Genomic DNA, 21,924 nt, shown 5'->3' on the forward strand with positions numbered 1-21,924 from the left:
GGGGATATTTTCTTGGTACGCTTTGGGCCCCTTAGTGCCAATTTAGCATTGTTTAAACATCAAGGCCTCCCCGACCATGTTCTTCCCTCTATGACGACTACAGTGTCCCCATCTTCTGATGGCTCCTTCCAGCAGGATAATGCACCATGTCACAAAGCTCCAATCATCTCACCACTGGTTTCTTCACCATGACAATGAGGTCACTGTACTCCAATGGCCTCCACACTCACCACATCTCATCCAATAGAGCACCTTTGGGATGTGTTGGCATGGGAGATTCATATCATGGATGTGCAGCCGACAAATCTGCAGCAACTGTGTGAAGCTATCATGTCAATATGGACCGAAATCTCAGGAATGTTTCCAACACCTTGTTGAATCTATGCCCAGAAGAATTAAGGCAGTTCTTAAGGCAAAAGGGGGTCCAACCCGGTACTAGCAAGGTGTGCCTAATAAATTGGCCGGTGAGTATATATTTTCTTTTTGGTGCATTGTTAGCGTATTTATTTGAATGGGCTGCCCTAATACAACGCTTGTTAAAAATAGATGTGTTGATATAACACACAGTGCTGTATCCTGGCCTAGGCCAACAAGGCCCAGGCCTAGGGCGGCACTTTGCAGGGGGGCAGCAAAAAAATATTTCATTATTTGTATAATGACTATGGACTTCCTATTTATTATACAAATACGTGAAATAATCCTATAATTACAATTAGTGGCAGCAAACACAAGTCCAAATATCTTAAAAGAGTAATCTTACTAAACCCGTGACATAAGGCTGCACTAATTGGCACTGATAAGGCTGCACTGGTGACCACTGATGAGGCCACACTGATATGCTGCACTGACGGGCAGTAAAGAGGCGGGACTGATGAGGCTGAACGTATGGGAACTGATGAAGCTATGCTGATGGGCACTGATAGACTGTGGTTATGGTCTTTGGTTTACAGATGACAGGGTGGGTCATAAACATGAAGGGGTGTGGCCTTTACAGGAAGGGGTGTGGCCTTTACAGGAAGGGGTGTGGCCTTTACAGGAAGGGGTGGGTCATATTTAAATTAGAGGGTGCACAACTTTAGTCAGGCCTAGGGCAGCACAAAACCTAAATACACCACTGATAACACACCAGGGTGCCAAAGTCTGATTGGGTCATAAGTGTTACCTAATAGCAGCAGAGAAAAATCAGGTCTCCTGCTTTGCCAGAAACGGCTGTGTAAATCTAAGGACCGGATGGATAAAAAGAAAAAAAATCCTTTGCCTGATAAAACCGCATCCTTTCTATGTTGTGTATTCAGCCTGGAGTTCAGTTTTACCTTGCATCCAGTCCAGCTGAAGACTCTTGGCAGCTGCCAGCAAGGACGGGAAAACGCTGTGCCAAAAGACCGAACGGCTAATTTAAAAAGCACTTTGCAAAATTGCATAACCCATAACAGCTGATCAGGTATTAGCTTTTATTAACCCAACTTGCAGCAAACTATTAAAGCTAATGCTATCTGCACTGCGTTATTAAATTAACTGCAGCCGCGTTGGAAAAGCGATGACGGAACATTAATTCTTTATAGGAATATACCTGGGAGATCCTCCTGCTTCTGCCTAATGAAGTTTGCCAATTTTACACGGCAAATACATTTTCCTTTTTTTTTTTTTGTCTTAATTTTTTTCCCCCCTCCTTCGTTACTTGCTGAACTTCCTAATTGTAAATCTAAAAAGTTCTGTGTGCCGAGGGAGCACCTCTGATTGCTGAACTATGAGCGAGGCTCTAATCTACATCTAAGTGAAATTAAAGCCGCTGAATTTAAACCTCTCCGGAGAGCGTGCTCTCAAATCTGGTGTGAAATACAAGTTGCTTTGTGCCAGCGACCGTGATTACTTCACATCAATTCAGCACCTGACAATTCCACCGCCAGTCAGACAGACTTTAACCGCTTGCCGACTGCCCACAGTATATTTACTGCGGCAGTCAGCTCCTCACAGGCAAAGCGACGTAGGTCTAAGTCGCTAGCCTGTGAGGATCTCGGGAGCGAGCGCGCTCCCGCGCGGTCACGGACAACCCCTCCCCCCCCCCCGCGCGCGTGTGATCGGCTGACCCGATCGTCTGCCGGTCACTCGCAATCGTCGGTGGAGAGGGAGAAAGGCAGTCGGCTTATGTAAACAAGCCGCCTGTCATTCTCCCCTGTGTAGGAATGGTGATCATATGGTTCTACTATGTAGGACCGTTGATTACTGTTCCTACATCTCAAGCCACAGCCAATCACAGTTAGAATCACGCCCTAGGGACACACATAACCCCTCCCTCTCAAAAAAAGTTCACCCCTTCACTGCCAGTGTATTTTTACAGTAACAGTGCATATGTATAGCACTGATTACTGTAGTAATGTCACTGGTAACCCCAAAAGTGTCAAAAATGTCAGTCAAAGGTCCGATCTGTCCGCCACAATGTCGCAGTACCGCAAAAAAAAAAAAATGGCAGATCGCAGCCATTACGCGTTAAAAAAAAAAAACAAGAATGACAAAAATCTTTCCCTTTGTTAGTAAACGCAATAACTTTTGCGCAAACCAATCAAAATACGCTTTTTGCGATTTTTTTTACCAAACATATGTAGCATAAAACAAATTGGCCGAAAATGTTAAAAAATTTAGATTTTTACATTTTTTTGGGGGGGGGGGGGAATTTTATATAAAAAAGTGAAAAATATATTTTATTTTTGCAAAATTGATGCTCTTTTTTTGTTTATAGCGCATGATCAAAAAATCGCACGGGTGATCAAATACCACCAAAAGAAAGCTCTGTTTGTGGGAAAAAAAGGACGTCAAATTCGTTTAGGTACAGCGTCGCAGGACCGCGCAATTTTCCGTTAAAGTCACGCAGTGCCGAATCGCAAAATAGGCCCTGGTCAGGAAGGGGGTAAAATCTTCCGGGGCTTAAGTGGTTAAGGTGTTTCCTCCATTTACCCTCAACTTACTCTGGTTAGATTGAAACTTTCCTGGCCAAACAACCCTAAATAAGATGTTTGGCCGCGGTTTCATGGTTAGGAGACTTTGGATGGATTTAGTGGTGTTTCCTACAATACCCTGTGATTTCTCGCAATAACTGAAAGGGATTCTAAACGATAATATAGGTAGGTGCTAGGAAAAAGCATGTGTGTGGCCCTGTCTGCTTATCAGGAGGTAGTTCAATTCTCCTGCGCTCTAGTGCAATAATGGGGAGGAAGAGGCAAACTTCAAACAAATATCCAACAAATATGGATGGGTAGGACTGAAGGTCTTCCTGCCACCTCAGGACCAAGGATGTCCGATACAAACTGAAGAAAATATAACAAAAAGAGGGGCGCACCGACCTAGTGCATTACCACTAAAAATATTTATTAAAAATAGTAAAATGCATAAAATATACTCACAAACAAAGTGTGATCATACACACGTATCAACAATTCAATGTATCAGTAAAGACGTCTCCAAGGAAGTCAGGCACTGCATAGTGCTGGACGGCAGCAGCATTTCTTGGCTCTGAGGAAGGGGGTTCGCCCTCGAAACGCGCCAGCCAGCCTAAGCTACAGCAGATCCGTGCGGTCCTGCTTATCAGGAGGGCCTGATCAGTTAGCTATCTGTCACATGTTTCCAGTTGTGTCTGTGGAGTCTCCCCACTGTATCCAATGAGGGATCTTGTTGGACGGTGGAGGAAACCTAGCCAATAGCACACCAGGGTTTATGACTGTCCCAGTGGGCGGGGATTGCCGCAATGCACCCTGAGATTGGCAATAAATCCTGAGGGACATGTGACAGAGCGCCTTTTTGGCAGGAACATCAGTCCCAGGAGGAGGTGATGGCTGTCTCTCCTCCTGTCAGAGAGTGAAGGTGTTCCAGGCAGTCGGCCTAGGGGACCGGAGGTTGAGCTGTGCTGCAGAGAGGGATCCAAAGTTGCTGACCGAGTGGAGCTGCTGGGCAGAGACCTTCAGGAAAAACAGTATAGTGAGTACTCATGATCTGCCCAGGGGTTCGCCTAGGAGAGGGGACCACTCCAGAAGGTCAAGGGGATTCAGGAGCCACCTAACCAGTAGTAATGGCAGTGAAAGGGGGTGCCAAGTCTTCAAAGCCCTGAAGATAGGGAAGTGAAAGGGGGGCGCCAGTGTGGGCCCTGAAGTGTGCAGCAGTGCAGCAAAAGTGAACAGTCAGCTACCTCAGGCAAGAGTACCTCAGGGAGCTAAAAAGGACTTTGATAGTCAAAGGGAAAGTTACAGAGTCAGTTCAGTGTTAACCGGCATTCAGCCAGCACTAACCAGCGTCAAGCAGCATTTATTCAGAGTCCCCACCAGATTGTGCATACTTCAGTTGCAGGAGTATCCCACTCATCCAAGTTCCTAAATAAACCTAAAAATTAAAAGATACTGGACTGGTTCTCGTCTCAGTGCTCACACTTGGAGAAACATGCTTAAATGTGCAGTTGTTGCTAGCGGTGACCCAGGGGGACCCACATCCAGCAGCGTGGCTGTGAATTGTGCTACATAACAAACATGTTATACTAACCTGCTATGTGGTTTTAGCCAGAGCAGCCCAGATCCTCCTCTTCTGAGATCCCCCACCTGTGCTCCTGTCTCCTCCCTCCTGCCGAGTGCCCCCAAAGAAAGCCGCTTGCTATACAGGCTCGCTTCCAAGCTGCACTGTATGTCCATTGGCACGCAAAGCACGGTTTGACCCCACCCCCCACTCTCTCCTCACTAGCTGTGATTGACAGCAGCAGGAGCCATTGGGGCTAATTTACCAAAACTGGACAGTGCATAATCTGGTGCAGCTCTGCATAGAAACCAATCGGCTTCCATTTTTTTTTTTTTTTTGTCAAAGTTCAATTGAACAAGCTGAAGTTAGAAACTGACTGGCTACCATGCACAGCTTCACCAGATTTTGCACTCTCCAGTCTTGGTAAACGAAACCCCAATGGCTCCTGCTGCTGCCTCTCTGTCCAGTGAGGAGAGAGAGACTAGCAAGCCGCTAATTTCGTGCACATCACTGGATCAAGATCGGGTTCAGGTAAGTATAAGGGGGAAGTGGAGGGGAGCTGCAGAAAGGTTTTCTGCCTTTAAAAAAAAAAATCTTTTACCTTTTGAACCACTTGAAAGATAAGGATACGTTTTTCCTTTTCTTACACCTGACATCTGTGCTTAATTTTGTCTAAATACAAGAGAAATGTGTATTGTTACTTGAATCTTAGTGTGTTTCCTTGGTTTCTTTCAGATCTGTACAGAAATCAAGCATGAAACAACCTTTTCCTTTGCAGCAGCTTCCTGTAATAAAGACCGACCCCTGCTGGTCTCTCTACTTGTGCAGAGTGACTGGTCATCTCTCTCTTTGTGCTCGGTGACTGGTCTTGTCTAAACCCCCTCCTGCATTTTTTTGCAGGTAGCATGTAGTGGGAGAAGACCAGTGCCCTTAAAGCAAGCTTGAAAAAGGCTCCCCTGAGAACGAAACACGTAGGCGGGCACATTGTCTGACGTCCCATGCATGCACGCTGTAGAGTGAGTTCTGATATGCATGTTTCAGGCTGCCACTTTGTGAGTACATTTGCTGTTGAATAAATCTGAGTTATCTTACAATATGTGCAGTTTACTTCCTTTTTGATTAAATGGAAGTCTAAATATTTTGGAATATTTGAGGCGAGAACCCTTGGTGTGGATATTCCGATGTCGGCTACACTATTACCAACGAATGTGGGGTGAGCACTTCTGACCTCCATATAACAGGAGGTTTTGTGATTTGGTAAGAGGCGTCATTTTATAGTGGCAGTGAAGGATTGTCCTCAGACTGCAACTTATGCAACTGTAAATGGTGTTGGATTTAGAATTGGCTGACCCTTCACTTACATAGATTGTCAGGTTGAAAAAAGAATCAAGTTCATCTGGCTCAACCAATAAAAAACAGTAAAGAAAACTCAACCGCACAATCCCATATACACAATCCTATACCCGCAGTTGATCCAGAGGAAGGCGAAAAAAAATCCAGCAAAGCATGATCCAATTTGCTACAGCAGTGGAAAAAAATTCCTTCCTGAATCCCCGAGAGGCAGTCAGATATTCCCTGGATCAACTTTATCTATAAAAATTATTACCCATTTATATTATGTACACCTAGGAAAGAATCCAGAACTTTTTTAAAGCAATCTAGTGAGCTGGCCAGAACCACCTCTGGAGGGAGTCTATTCCACATTTTCACAGCTCCTACGGTGAAGAAACCTTTCCGTATTTGGAGACAAAATCTCTTTTCCTCTAGATGTAAAGAGTGCCCCCTTGTCCTCTGTGTTGACCTTAAAGTGAATAACTCAACACCAAGTTCACTATATGGACCCCTTATGTATTTATACATGGTGATCATATCCCCCCTTAATGTGAATGGAGAGAGAATAAATTCAGTTCCTCTAATCTTTTCTCATAGCTGAGCTCCTCCATGCCTCTTATCAGTTTGGTTGTCGTCCTCTGCACTTTCTCCAGTTCCCCGATATCCTTTTTAAGAACTGGTGCCCAAAACTGAACTGCATATCCCAGATGAGGCGTTACTAATGATTTGTACAGGGGCAAAATTATATCTCTCTCCGGAGTCCATGCCTCTCCTAATACAAGAAAAGACTTGCTTGCTTTGAAAACCGCAGCTTGGCATTGCATGCAATTATTAAGCTTAGGATCTACCAGAACACCCAGATCCTTCTCCGCCATGGATTCCCCCAGTTCTACTCCACCTAGTATGTATGGTGCATGCATATTCTTAGCTCCAAGTGCATAATTTTACATTTATCAAACCTCGCTTGGACTTAAGTGTCCTTTGGACTTGTATTTTTTTTACAAGTGTTTACAGTGGACTTTTGAGACTTATTTATAATTTTGTGTTCATTTTTTTATGTTACAACACTGTTCAGTGTTTTTGCATTGTTGTCACATTAAACTGGTTGCACTGCATACATGTTTGATATTTGGTTTGATTGATGCCAGTGAAGTTTATTTGATTTATCACTAGGATAATATATTTAAAGAGATAGTGCTATACATATGTGTTTACGTAACCTTGAAAAAGGTAACCATTTAAAATAAGACAAAAAGTACACTTTCAGATTAACCCAGGGTCTTAAAGCAATTCTAAAGGCTTAAGAATTTTTAGCTTATAGAACTCTGCATTAAGGTAAAAGACCTTCTGTGCTATAGGATACCCCCCTGCCCACCCTCCTACGTACCTGAGCTCAATCTCGATCAAGCAATGTGCAGGAGAGCAGAGGCTCTCTCCGCTCTGCCTCAACTCATTAGCTCAGATATATCAGCGGGAGCCATTGGCTCCTGCTGCTGTAAATCACAGCCAGTGAGGAGGAAGCGCGGAGTGAGGCCGAGCCACACTCTTGTGTGTCTTATGGACATAGCGGCTTGCTATTGGGGCACTCGGCGGGGGAGGGAGGAGCCTAGAGAACCGCTGGGGGATCAGGAGGAGGGTCAGGGCTTCTCTATGCAAAAACATTGCTCAGAGCCAACAAGTTTAACATGTTTTACAATCACTTTAAACATTGGATCACTCAGCATCAAAAATCAAATGCCCAGATCGGTAACCTCCTAGACATATGCATTATTTCCTTCTCTACTTTATGTGATCAACACAACCTTCCCTCTAGATCCCTACTTAACTACCTCCAAATTAAACACGTTGTACAATCTAAGGACCCACATTTAATCTTCTCTGCCACCCATGCCCTTTGAGAAACTTTTTTTTAATTCAATTAAATTTTATTTTTCTTTTCTTTTTCCAAATGCAAAATTTCCATACAAAACAAAATTATTTCCATTAATACATATTTCTAAATTTCAATCCCACCCCCTCCCCCACCCACCCTATTTCACAATTAAAATTATTATGTTCTCAAATTTGGATATCCTGGAGTTTTAATCCATATTTTCCATATCCATATCTTCTCAAATCTAATTTTATTACCCCTTCTTCTAGAAGTTATTTTTTCCCTTACTATTGTATTATTGACCATTTTAGCCAATCCGTTATCGAGGGTGACCTAGGCTTTATCCACTTCAAAATAATCCCCTTCCTAGCCTGATATAAACTTCTCAGAACTGGGACTCGTTTGGATGCCGATCCCACATTTTGCTCCATATATACCAATACACAAAGTAATGGGTCCATTTGTAGATCTAATTTAAATACGAAGTTTATTTTGCTCAATATCCCTTCCCAATATTTGTATAACTCCAGAGCATATGGATCAAATCCCCCCACTGCAGCCCTACGCCCAACTTGCAGGGGTCTGGTTTCTAACATATATTAAACCTTTTTGATCCCAGACTCCGATCCTCCTTTGAAACACAACTACCTAGCTAAATGGAAACACATTCTAGAAAGAGAATTTACAATGGAGGAATTAAAAGTATATGGGAATCCATACATAAATCTTCTTTCTGTACAGTTTACAAGGAGAACCAATTCAAGATTTTCTACTACCATACGCTAGCCTTTCTACACTCCCTCAACCCTCAAATATTCCAGACAGCTGCTGGAGATGCCATCAACAATCAAGGACTTTGTTCCATAATTTCTGGACTTGCCCCAAGACATATTCATTTTTAGGGATGCACCGAATATTCGGCGGCCGAACATTATTCGGCCGAAAATAGAGAAAATAGCACTTTCGGCGTTCAGCCGAATAAGTCAAAAGGCCGAATAATTTTGAGCCGAACAATGTCAGCTTCCGCCCTGACCGCTCACCTTCCTCATTGCGGCTCGCGGCTCCCTTCTCACACGCCGCGGGTGTCCTGTCCGGCCGCGAGTAGGGGGTGTGACATCACGCGCGCTTCCCGCCCCCTGCTCCTGACTGCGGCTCCTTCACACTAGGTCCACGCCCCGCCCCCCTGTTCGCGGCTTTTGGCTCTGGCTGCAGTTCAGGTATGTGATGTGGAGCTGAGCACATTTGGGGGAGAATACGGTAGCTGGCAGCTGCACAAGCATTAGTGTGCAGACTGCCATATGTTGTTGCCACTTGCCATGCTCATTACATTAGAGTGCCCTATAAAGTGCCCCTTAAAAGAAAAAAAATGTGCCCAACAGAGTGCTCCCTTGACATAAAATGTGGCCATCAGCGTGCCCCTTATTTTATGCTAAGGGACATGCTGATGAGCATATTTTATTTTAAGGGGCACGCTAATGGGCATATTTTATGTTAAGAGCAACGCTGATTTAAATGTTTTGTTTTGCCCATCAGAGTGCCCCCTAACATAAAATGTGCCCATCAGCGTGCCCCCTAACATAAAATGTGCCCATCAGCGTGCCCCCTAAAAATTGGCAAAATAAATGGAAAAAATGCGAAACACCGCGTTCGGTATTCGGCCTTCGGCCAAGCATTTCATTATTATTCGGCTTCGGCCAAGAATTTCATTTCGGTGCATCCCTATTCATTTTGGTGAGGTTTTGAGGATCTCATTTATACCTTCTTGCAAATCTGAATCAAACTAGACCCTGCCATGTACCTGCAGGGCCTGCACCACCTAACGTGTCAAGGAATCCCACAAAGCTAATTCTGCATATCCTAACTGAAGTGCAATGTTTTAGAGCCTCCCATTCTACACTCATACCACTTATGATTGGCTGTGAGATACCTGGATCCGCTTTGACACTTTTATTCAAAAGAATGCTCACTAATCTGCACTGCTGCGGTCCCTGGATGTCGCTCCCTCCTTACTGCTCGCGTCTTTTCTCCCCCTGTTCCTAGGTGGGTGCCTAGTCCCTACTCTCTCCTCTATACTCTTTTTTCTTGTTTACTATGGGTTTGGATATCTTAGATGGCAAGTTAATGAACACTGTGTGTAGAATTCTGTGTTGAGGTGCACTTGAATTACATTGGTTTGATAACTATAACTACCACATATCTTAGAGGTTTCAAGTTCTACAGCCTTATATAAACCACTGGCATATGCATGAGCAACTTTCTACTATCCCCTGCCAATGTTTGTGGCTTAATTCTTTCGTTTTTGCTTTAACTATTGTATAGCATGCCTCTGAGGTTTTCCTACATTGTCTGATCCTTGTCTCAAAGCATTGTTTGCATGAATATTTTTCCAATATAATGCATATAAGCTCAAAATGTAGTGCCCAACAGATAGACCTCATTTCAAGACTGCCAGATGGAAAGGCCCTTGAGGTCATATTAGATACTCCATGTCACTTCAATATCTAGATTTTCAAATCCATTTGGTGCACATAAAAAGTAAATAGATTTGTTGTGGCTATCATGGGCAAATCTAGGGGGGTAAAATAAAAGGAATTGGCAGCACTCCAGGTTGAGTCAAAATCCAGATTTATTGACTGGACATCCAAATATGACAATCGTGACAAGGTAGACGCGTTTCACACACTGACTGTGTGCTTAATCATTACAAAGAAAAATGGATATAACATCTCAATATATACACACACAAAAATCCAATCATCAATTAAAAAACAGGTGATACAAATAAGGGGTAAACCATTTTCCTAATTACCAAGGACACTGATAGACCCATAAAACATCTATGTGAAACCAGTGAAAAATCAAATGTGAATGCTGTGACACAATTGTGTATGAAAAAATATATAAATGCAAAAAATCTGATAAAATCTAAATATGTATAAACTATGTGTGAAAATTAAATGTATTGTGATTAAAGATATGGATAAAATGACCATTGTTTAATAATATGTGTCAATTATAAAATGAGAATAAAAGCACAAAAAAATGCACAAAAAATATACAAAAATACAAGGAATAGTGAATATATATTGATATCTGTACAATCCGATTATGTGAATATAAAACTATGAAATAGTTTGTTATTAAATTTTCAATTTTAAAAAAAATTTTTGTCAAATATATACATCTATTCGTGCATATTAGTTGTATGGGTCAGAAGAAAATCGATTGTATGACATACACAGACCAAACGATATAAGTACAATAAAAACAATTTCAAACAATATGGTTTTTAGAACAGAATAAACACATATGATCCTGTGTATATATATGCATCAACCGGTCACCCATAAAAACCATTACAATCATATCGGGGTGACCGGAGAGAGATATATAGTTCGAGGAGATCAAAGCTACATACATCAGATTATAACACTAGATACTGAACAAGATAGGGGATCCATACATGGTGAGATCTAATTGTAGAGAATCCATAATTGGAAGGATATATGGAGGGATAGGGGATCCATACATGGTGAGATCTAATTGTAGAGAATCCATAATTGGAAGGATATATGGAGGGATATAGGCCTGGGAGATGAACAACCACACAGAGTATACTTTAATATTATGCAGGATGATGGCCAAACATTTAAGCTCATTATATAAATAGAATATAAAATATATGTAATATAATATAAACTCTGCAGTGTTGGCCATATCATGCTATAAACTCTTAGGGACGGACGTCGAGATCTAGTCAGAGTTCAAAGGATCCGAGGGACAAAGCTAAATACACCAGACTACAACACTAGATATCGTGCAAGACAGGGGGTCCATACATGGTAAGATCCAACTGCGCAGAATCCGCACATAAAAGGACATAAATATGGGAGATAATTAACTATGCAAAGTATCGTTAATATTATGTAGGATGATGGCCCAACCTCTAAGCTCATTATATAAATAAAATGTAAAGTATAAGTGATATAATATGAACTCCTTAGTGTTGGCCACGTCATGCTATGAACTCCCAGGAATGAACATCGAGATCCAGTCAGAATTCAAAGGATCCGAAGAACAAAGGATCGATTAATCAAAAGATCCAGAGATCCTGGCCCCCAATTGTGAAAAAACATGCGGCTATGTATATGGGCAATTCCTATTGTAATTGAATGTGGAAATGCAACAAGTTTGGAGGCAATTATGTATCTGGATTTGTTACCTGATGTCAACGTCCAATCCCAAGCAATGTGTGAAATAAATCATATAGTATATATTTATTGTTATATCGTATCAACACTATTAACAGATTGACATGGGAACTGTAACAACACTGGAGATGAATTCTCCAATGTGTTGCATTGGACGGACACTGGATATGGAGGATTCCAATCATAAATGGTTTAAATCCATTTTATGTGCAGGAGAAAAATACCCTCAATATTTGTGAATATCCGTATGAACCATTTTCTATATAACATACAGAACACACATACGCAGTCTGCGAATAGGGCCAGAAATTATATATAATATCATAAAGATATAGGTTTCCACAAGACCAAATGGATGTATTATCTACAAATAAGGAAATTATGGTTTGGCCCAATTCATTGTGCCGTATGTGTGCAGGTCCAAATGAATCATGTCAGTGATCGCCGACATCTCCCGATGTATGAACAAAAGAGATTATAATGGTGAATCATCAGTTTATTGTACATAGAGATACAAAACACTGACTTCCTAGATATAGATCGCTATGGATCATTATCTTTTGGATATGCACACATGTAGCGGATGTTTGGAGATGTAAGAAGGCACCTATTTATAAAAATGGGTTACATCCCATTCAAAGTTCATGCCTTGTGGCAACCTAGTTCGCAAGTGGAAGATCCAAAAGACCTCTCTCTTGCATAGAAGCCGAAATATGTCACCCCCCCCCCCCCCGTGGTGGTGTTTTAATTTTTTCATTAACTTGTATGTTCATAGCTGTGGTGTCTCCATTGTGGCACAAGTTAAAGTGTTTGGCTACATTAGTTTTTGAATTTTTATTGACACTATATTGGTGTTCATTGAAGCGATCTTGTAGTCGCCTAATCGTTCTACCCACATATTGTACATGGCAGATTTTACATGTTAACAAATATATGATATAGTTGGTGTTACAATTAAAGAATTCACTTATATTATATCGTTTGCCTGTACATGTGGAGACAAATTGGTCTCCCATGAGTATGTGGCTACAACATGGGCATCCAGTACTGCCACATCTATAGTTCCCTTTAAAATGTAGCCAAGTAGGGGTTTTTAGAGTATTTCTATGAAAAAAACTAGGGGAGAGTGATTGGCCAAGGGTAGGGGCACGTCTTGGGACTACATTAATGCCTCCCTTAAGTAATTTTGCACAGGTTTCATCGGTACCTAACATAGGGAGGTGTTGATTAATAATGTCCCGAATTTCTCTAAAATTCTCCAAATTATGTATGGGGTAGAAAAGGTAAGTTTGGTTTGGTGCATGCTCCTGCTGTGTGATCTTTTTAACCCTATAAGATCTGATCTTTTTTTGTTTTTAGCTATATTCCAAGCCCTACTGATCATCCACTTTGGGTAGCCATGATTAATCGATCCTTTGTTCCTCGGATCCTTTGAATTCTGACTGGATCTCGATGTCCATTCCTGGGAGTTCATAGCATGACGTGGCCAACACTAAGGAGTTCATATTATATTACTTATACTTTACATTTTATTTATATAATGAGCTTAGAGGTTGGGCCATCATCCTACATAATATTAACGATACTTTGCATAGTTAATTATGTCCCATATTTATGTCCTTTTATGTGCGGATTCTGCGCAGTTGGATCTTACCATGTATGGACCCCCACGATATCTAGTGTTGTAGTCTGGTGTATTTAGCTTTGTCCCTCGGATCCTTTGAACTCTCACTAGATCTCGACGTCCGTCCCTAAGAGTTTATAGCATGATATGGCCAACACTGCAGAGTTTATATTATATTACATATATTTTATATTCTATTTATATAATGAGCTTAAATGTTTGGCCATCATCCTGCATAATATTAAGAATACTCTGTGTGGTTGTTCATCTCCCAGGCCTATATCCCTCCATATATCCTTCCAATTATGGATTCTCTACAATTAGATCTCACCATGTATGGATCCCCTATCCCTCCATATATCCTTCCAATTATGGATTCTCTACAATTAGATCTCACCATGTATGGATCCCCTATCCCTCCATATATCCTTCCAATTATGGATTCTCTACAATTAGATCTCACCATGTATGGATCCCCTATCCCTCCATATATCCTTCCAATTATGGATTCTCTACAATTAGATCTCACCATGTATGGATCCCCTATCCCTCCATATATCCTTCCAATTATGGATTCTCTACAATTAGATCTCACCATGTATGGATCCCCTTTCTTGTTCAGTATCTAGTGTTATAATCTGATGTATGTAGCTTTGATCTCCTCGAACTATATGTCTCTCTCCGGTCACCCCGATATGATTGTAATGGTTTTTATGGGTGACCGGTTGATGCATATATACACAGGATCATATGTGTTTATTCTGTTCTAAAAACCATATTGTTTGAAATTGTTTTTATTGTACATATATCGTTTGGTCTGTGTATGTCATACGATCGATTTTCTTCTGACCCATACAACGAATATGCACGAATAGATGTATATATTTGACAAAAAAATTTCTTAAAATTGAAAATTTAATAACAAACTATTTCATAGTTTTATATTCACATAATCGGATTGTACAGATATCAATATATATATATATATTCACTATTCCTTGTTTTTTTGTATATTTTTTGTGCATTTTTTTGCGCTTTTATTCTCATTTTATAATTGACACATATTATTAAACAATGGTTATTTTATCCATATCTTTAATCACAATACATTTAATTTTCACACATAGTTTATACATATTTAGATTTTATCAGATTTTTTGCACTTATATATTTTTTCATACACAATTGTGTCACAGCATTCACATTTGATTTTTCACTGGTTTCACATAAATGTTTTATGGGTCTATCAGTGTCCTCGGTAATTAGGAAAATGGTTTACCCCTTATTTGTATCACCTGTTTTTTAATTGATGATTGGATTTTTGTGTGTGTATATATTGAGATGTTATATCCATTTTTCTTTGTAATGATTAAGCACACAGTCAGTGTGTGAAACGCGTCTACCTTGTCACGATTGTCATATTTAGATGTCCAGTCAATAAATCTGGATTTTGACTCAACCTGGAGTGCTGCCAATTCCTTTTCTTTTATCAAGTTTTCACGGAGGCGAGCCGTGGCATGCACCGGTGTGAGTCACCAGGCGATTACACCACCTGGAGCAGTGAGTCCTTGTCTCTTCTATTGCAAATCTAGGGGGGTGCTGGGGTGCAGATTTCAGTTGGGCCTCCCTAAAAGCAACTGGGGGGGGGTATAAAGATTTATGATGGGAGTCCCTCCCACTGTTAGGCAAAATCAGTCCTCTGTGTCACTTACATCTGACCTCTGGACTCTGTCTCACCTACTGCTGACCTTTGAATTCTGCCTCACTTACTTCTGTTCACTGATCTACTTACTACTGAACCTTTGCATCACTCGTAACGAACCTCTGTACTCTGTGCCACGGCCAATATTCAGCAAAAATTAAAGCCACACCCAATATTTGCCATAGCACTTTCTTTTTCACAGGCAGGAGAGCCCGACAAACTGTTGACCCTATCCTCTGGATCCCCACATCAGAAAAGCGACATCCTTGGTGGTTATTGAGAAATATGCTTCAATTAAGTTACTTTTTGTCTATCGTTCAGTTTTAAAGTGGACTTTCATGGAAAACAGGTCTGCGCCCTTGTCAACCCTCTCACCACCCAAACAAAATCAGCAGTAACAAAAGCTTTAAAAATAAAGATTTACCAAAAAAAAAAAATAATAATAATAATAACCACCTCGACCAAGCCTTAGGGAGGAACGGTGATGTCATTGTGCCTCACTTCTGCCTCCTGGGATAGCTGGGCACTTTAAAACCCTTGAAAATGCATTCTAACCCAGGAATACATTATCATGGGATTTTGAGTGGCTAGGCAGAGGCAGCGAAGGATGGTGATGTCCCCCACACCTCCCGGAGTAGTTTTATATCTTTTTTTTTCTGGTGAAATCCTGAGACTTCATTCACACTCGAGTGTGAGCATTTTTGTGAGATCATGAAGCTTTTGTGTGTATATGCATGCGTTTTTTTAGTCGTTTCCAGGCTTAGGCGCTTTTATTTTGGGCCAATGGAGATGAGGCAGGAAATCATCAATCATCAGTATCACAGTACAGGTACTGTATAGCCAGCTGCTAGAAGAGAACATTGAGGCAGCTGACACTACATAATTTTCCTATTTGGTCATCTCATGAATTACAAGGTCCATGAATACTTTTGGATGGTAGCAATGGCAGCTGGTGGGATTACTGGTGTGCATTTACATCAATCAAGTTATGCAGGCAAAGAGCGAAGGATGGACAGAGCAGGACCTCCCACAGCAGAGAGCAGCGATATTACACATCTGGAGGTTCTGCTCATCCTGCTCAAACATTGTGGTGACCAGTCTTTGGGGTCAAGCACATGAATGATGAGAGAGGCAAATGAGCTCTAGCATAAAAATCCTGCCAGTTTTCCGTAGCCAGGGAGACACAGGTGCCATTTACAACCAGCCATCGAAGTGAAAGGCAGTACTCGCTTTTACTTACGCCAACGCAATTTTGCAGCAATTTTTACAGCAAACAATAGCTGCAGTGAGAAATGTGTCCATCTGTGCCATATATATATATATATATATATATATATATATATATAGTCAGGTCCATAAATATTGGGACATCGACACAATTGTAATCTTTTTGGCTCTATACACCACCATAATGGATTTGAAATGAAACAAACAAGATGCGCTTTAACTGCAGACTTTTCAGCTTTAATTTGAGGGTATTTACATCCAAATCAGGTGAATGGTGTAGGAATTACAATAGTTTGTATATGTGCCTCCCACTTTTTAAGGGACCAAAAGTAATGGGACAATTGGCTGCTCAGCTGTTCCATGGCCAAGTGTGTGTTATTCCCTCATTATCCCATTTACAAGGAGCAGATAAAAGGTCCAAATTTCATTTCAAGTGTGCTATTTGCATTTGGAATCTTTTGCTGTCAACTCTCAATATGAGATCCAAAGAGCTGTCACTATCAGTGAAGCAAGCCATCATTAGGCTGAAAAAAAACAAACCCATCAGAGAGATAGCAAAAATATTAGGTGTGGCCAAATCAACTGTTTGGAACATCCTTAAAAAGAAAGAACGCACCGGTGAGCTCAGCAACACCAAAAGACCCGGAAGACCACAGAAAACAACTGCGGTGGATGACCGAAGAATTCTTTCCCTGGTGAAGAAAACACCCTTCACAACAGTTGGCCAGATCAAGAACTCTCTCCAGGAGGTAGGTGTATGTGTGTCAAAGTCAACAATCAAGAGAAGACTTCACCAGAGTGAATACAGAGGGTTCACCACAAGATGTAAACCATTGGTGAGCCTCAAAAACAGGAAGGCCAGATTAGAGTTTGCCAAACAACATCTAAAAAAGCCTTCACAGTTCTGGAACAACATCCTATGGACAGATGAGACCAAGATCAACTTGTACCAGAGTGATGGGAAGAGAAGAGTATGGAGAAGGAAAGGAACTGCTCATGATCCAAAGCATACCACCTCATCAGTGAAGCAGCAGGATGAATTCTGAAGTGTTTCGGGCAATATTATCTGCTCATATTCAGCCAAATGCTTCGGAACTCATTGGACGGCGCTTCACATTGCAGATGGACAATGACCCGAAGCATACTGCGAAAGCAACCAAAGAGTTTTTAAGGGAAAGAAGTGGAATGTTATGCAATGGCCAAGTCAATCACCTGACCTGAATCCGATTGAGCATTCATTTCACTTGTTGAAGACAAAACTGAAGGGAAAATGCCCCAAGAACAAGCAGGAACTGAAGACAGTTGCAGTAGAGGCCTGGCAGAGCATCACCAGGGATGAAACCCAGCGTCTGGTGATGTCTATGCGTTCCAGACTTCAGGCTGTAATTGACTGCAAAGGATTTGCAACCAAGTATTAAAAAGTGAAAGTTTGATTTATGATTGTTAATCTGTCCCATTACTTTTGGTCCCTTAAAAAGTGGGAGGCGTATATACAAACTTGGAATTCCTACACCTTTCACCTGATTTGGATGTAAATATCCTCAAATTAAAGCTGAAAGTCTGCAGTTAAAGCACATCTTGTTTGTTTCATTTCAAATCCATTGTGGTGGTGTATAGAGCCAAAAAGATTAGAATTGTGTCGATGTCTCAAAATTTATGGACCTGACTGTGTGTGTGTGTGTGTGTGTGTGTGTGTGTGTGTGTATGTATATATATATATATATATATATATATATATATATATATATAAATTTTAGCTTTAATGTCTATAATAAAAGCTTTCTTGGTTATACTTTTCTTATGGATCACAGACTCCTGTGACCTAGATTCAGCCGACGTTTGCTTCGGCTGAAGTCACAAAGCCGGTGCAGGCTCTGCAGGGTCCCGACAATGTCAGGATCCACCCAGATTCCGGACCAGCAGCTGGCTAAGCCTCTCAGTGCGCTGCTGAGAGAATAAGCAAGCAGCTCCAGTCCCCTCCACAGCCTGGTGCTCTAGTGATTGCTGGAAGGGCAGAGCAAAGAGCAGGGATTGGTCACCGCTCTCTGCTCACTGAAGACTGAGAACTGAGTGATCAGCGGTCATGTGATCACTTAGTTGTTGGTCTTTGAGCAGGTGAGGGACAGCTGCAGCTTGGATCAGTGCTGCAGCAATCTAGGTATGTATGTTTATTTATTTATTTTATTCCTATACTTTTAATTTAACCGCTTGCTGGCCGTATCCCTTAGATAATCCGTGGCAGAGTGGCTCTGCTGCACCAGATCATGTACTGGTACGTGATCTGGCACTTCTGGGTAGGGAGCGCGCGCGCACGCGCCACTGGTGACCCAGCTGTGCTGTGATTATACACAGCAGATGCCGATCAGCAGGTGTCAGCCCTTGGATGACCGCTGGCACCTGCCGATGGTTGAGAAGACACACAAGACAGAGCTATGCCTATGTAAATAAGGCAGCACTGTCAGAAGGGAAGTAATGGATTTTCTTTCCCCACAAAGCAAGGAATAAAATCAATCACATCCCTTAGTAAACGCACCTCACATAGTACACCAAAACACTGGTTAGGCACACATTTAACCCTTTTATCACCCTTGATGTTAACCCCTTCCCAGACAGTGCCATTAGTAGAGTGACAGTGTATATATTTAGCACTGATCACTGTATTCGTGTCACTGGTTCCGAAAAAGTGTCAAAGTGTCAGTTAGTGCCCCACTGTCTGCTGCAATATCGCAAACCCGCTATAAGTCTTTGATCATTACTAGTATAAATTCCAGCATATACACATCCTAGTTTGTGGATGTGATATCTTTTGTGTAAACAATCAATCAATATATTTGATTTTTAAATTATTTTTTTCAGATATGTGTTATAGCTGGAAGAATAAAATATGTTTTATTTTTTCAAAATTGTTGCTCCTATTTTGTTTATAGCGCAAAAAATAAAAATAAAAAATAAACACAGTGGTGATCAAATACCAACAAAAGAAAGCTCTGTTTGTGGGGAAAAAATTAGATACCGTATATACTCGAGTATAAGCCAAATTTTTCAGCACATTTTTTTGTGCTGAAATTGTCCCCCTCGGCTTATACTCGAGTCAAGGAAAAACAAAAAAAAAGTCCCTGGCTGCTCCGACGGACTTAAGCTTTAAAAATAGCGCCGCCCGTCGCATACATGTCACCGCGCACGCGCCGCTGCTACTCGGGAGAGGCTGGGAATAGCCGAAAGTATACGAGCGGCGGCGGCGCATGCGCAATGACGTGTCGGCGCCGGGCGGCGCCATTTTTAAAATGAAGGCGCCTCTGGAACAGGTAAGTGAAACAGCTTCACTACCTGCCATTATGCAGGGCTGCGGGCACACTACAAGGGATGCAGTGCTGCGGGCATGGTCCACCTGTACCATGCCCACAGCACTGCATCTCCTGTAGTATGCCCACAACCCCGGATCCTCTTGTACCATGCCAGTACCCTGCATTCCCCTGCACCATGCCAGTACCCTGCATTCTCCTGTACCATGCCAGTACCCTGCATTCTCCTGCACCATGCCAGTACCCTGCATTCTCCTGCACCATGCCAGTACCCTGCATTCTCCTGTACCATGCCAGTACCCTGCATTCTCCTGCACCATGCCAGTACCCTGCATTCTCCTGCACCATGCCAGTACCCTGCATTCTCCTGCACCATGCCAGTCACCCTGCATTCTCCTGCACCATGCCAGTCACCCTGCATTCTCCTGCACCATGCCAGTACCCTGCATTCTCCTGCACCATGCCAGTCACCCTGCATTCTCCTGCACCATGCCAGTACCCTGCATTCTCCTGCACCATGCCAGTACCCTGCATTCTCCTGCACCATGCCAGTCACCCTGCATTCTCCTGTACCATGCCCGCCGCCCTGCATTCTCACCCTAGGCTTATACTCGAGTCAATGATTTTTCCCATCTTTTTGTGGTAAAAATAGGGGCCTCGGCTTATACTCGGGTCGGCTTATACTCGAGTATATACGGTACATTTGATTTGGGTGCATCGTTGCATGACCGCACAATTATGATCTAAAGTAACGCAGTGCCGTATCACAAAAAATGGCCTGGTCATGAAGGGGGGTAAACCTTCTGGAGGTCATTTAATATGAGGTCAGACCTAAACACTTTCATTTTGTATGCAATCAGACAGGCCCTTGCAGTACATAGTTGAAGGTAAATCTAAAGGAAATCTACCAACAAAAGTTGTATAGTGTGTATCCAGCTTTAGTCTAGGTAGGTAGAAACAAGGCAGACAGCCATGTACGGATTGGCCATACCTGCTTGAGTTAGTGGACTGTTCCTGAGGGACTTGCTGGATAGCGTACTCCTGGTAACCCCTCTTCAGACTCTGCTCTGGCTCAGCTGGCTGGGAGGCGACTTCGGGTTCAGCCGCAGGTGCTGCCGCTTCCACTGGAATTATTTTTGTTGCTCCTGCCAAATAAATACCGACATATTGGTTTTATACTGTGTGTGTCACATCCTTCTACTAAAGCAGCATGAATTAACAGATCATCTGATTTTCGTGTAGTTTAAAGCCAGCAGGCTGATGCACTGTGTCATTGTAAAATGTTAAAACCAAATCAGACTTCAAACTCTGCAGTCAGCTCTGAGCTTATTTTAGTATTTAAAAGTTCCAAGGTTACATAGTTAGTCCATCTGGCTCAACCAATAAAAAAAAAAAAAACACAGTAATGAAAACCCAACCATACAATCACATATACACAATCCTATACCTGCAGTTGATCCAGAGGAAGGCAAAAAAACCCCAGCAAAGCATGATCCAAATTGCTACAGCAGGGGAAAAAATCCTTCCTGATCCCCTGAGAGGCAATCGGATATTCCCTGGATCAACTTTACTTATAAATATTAGTACCCAATTATATTAATTACACCCAGGAAAGAATTCAGGCCTTTTTCAAAGCAATCTAGTGAGCTGGCCAGAACCACCTCTGGAGGGAGTCTATTTTACATTTTTACAGCTCTTACGGTGAAGAAACCTTTCCGTATTTGGAGACTAAATCTATTTTCCTCTAGATGTAAAGAGTGCCCCCTTGTCCTCGGTGTTGACCTTAAAGTGAACAACTTAACACCAAGTTCAATATATGGATGGAACCCTTATGTATTTATACATGTTGATCATATCCCCCCTTAAGCTCCTCTTCTCAAGAGAGAATAAATTCAGTTTCTCTAATCTTTCCTCATAGCTGAGCTCCTCCATGCCTCTTACCAGTTTGGTTGCCCTTCTCTACACTTTCTCCAGTTCCCTCATATCCTTTTTAAGAACTGGTGCCCAAAACTGAACTGCATACTCCAGATGAGGTCTTACTAATGATTTGTACAGGGGCAAAATTATATCTCTCTCTCTCTCTGGAGTCCATGCCTCTGTTAATACAAGAAAGGACTTTGCTTGCTTTGGAAACCACAGCTTGGCATTGCATGCTATTA

The 21,924-nt window shown here is 41.9% G+C and overlaps 1 protein-coding gene across 2 annotated transcripts in view; it reads right to left on the reverse strand.

The window, feature by feature from the left end:
- The window catches only part of ZFAT (zinc finger and AT-hook domain containing), a 352,480-nt gene that overhangs the window by 272,149 nt on the left and 58,407 nt on the right, over positions 1 to 21,924 (reverse strand). For both annotated transcript variants that reach the window (XM_082258103.1, XM_082258102.1), the window contains exon 5: positions 20,757 to 20,910. In XM_082258103.1, the coding sequence (XP_082114229.1) occupies positions 20,757 to 20,910 (154 nt within the window). The remainder of the gene's footprint in view (positions 1 to 20,756; positions 20,911 to 21,924) is intronic.

This window comes from Pelophylax lessonae (genome assembly GCF_965119305.1).
Source record: "Pelophylax lessonae genome assembly, chromosome: 5".
Taxonomy (NCBI): Eukaryota; Metazoa; Chordata; class Amphibia; order Anura; family Ranidae; genus Pelophylax; species Pelophylax lessonae.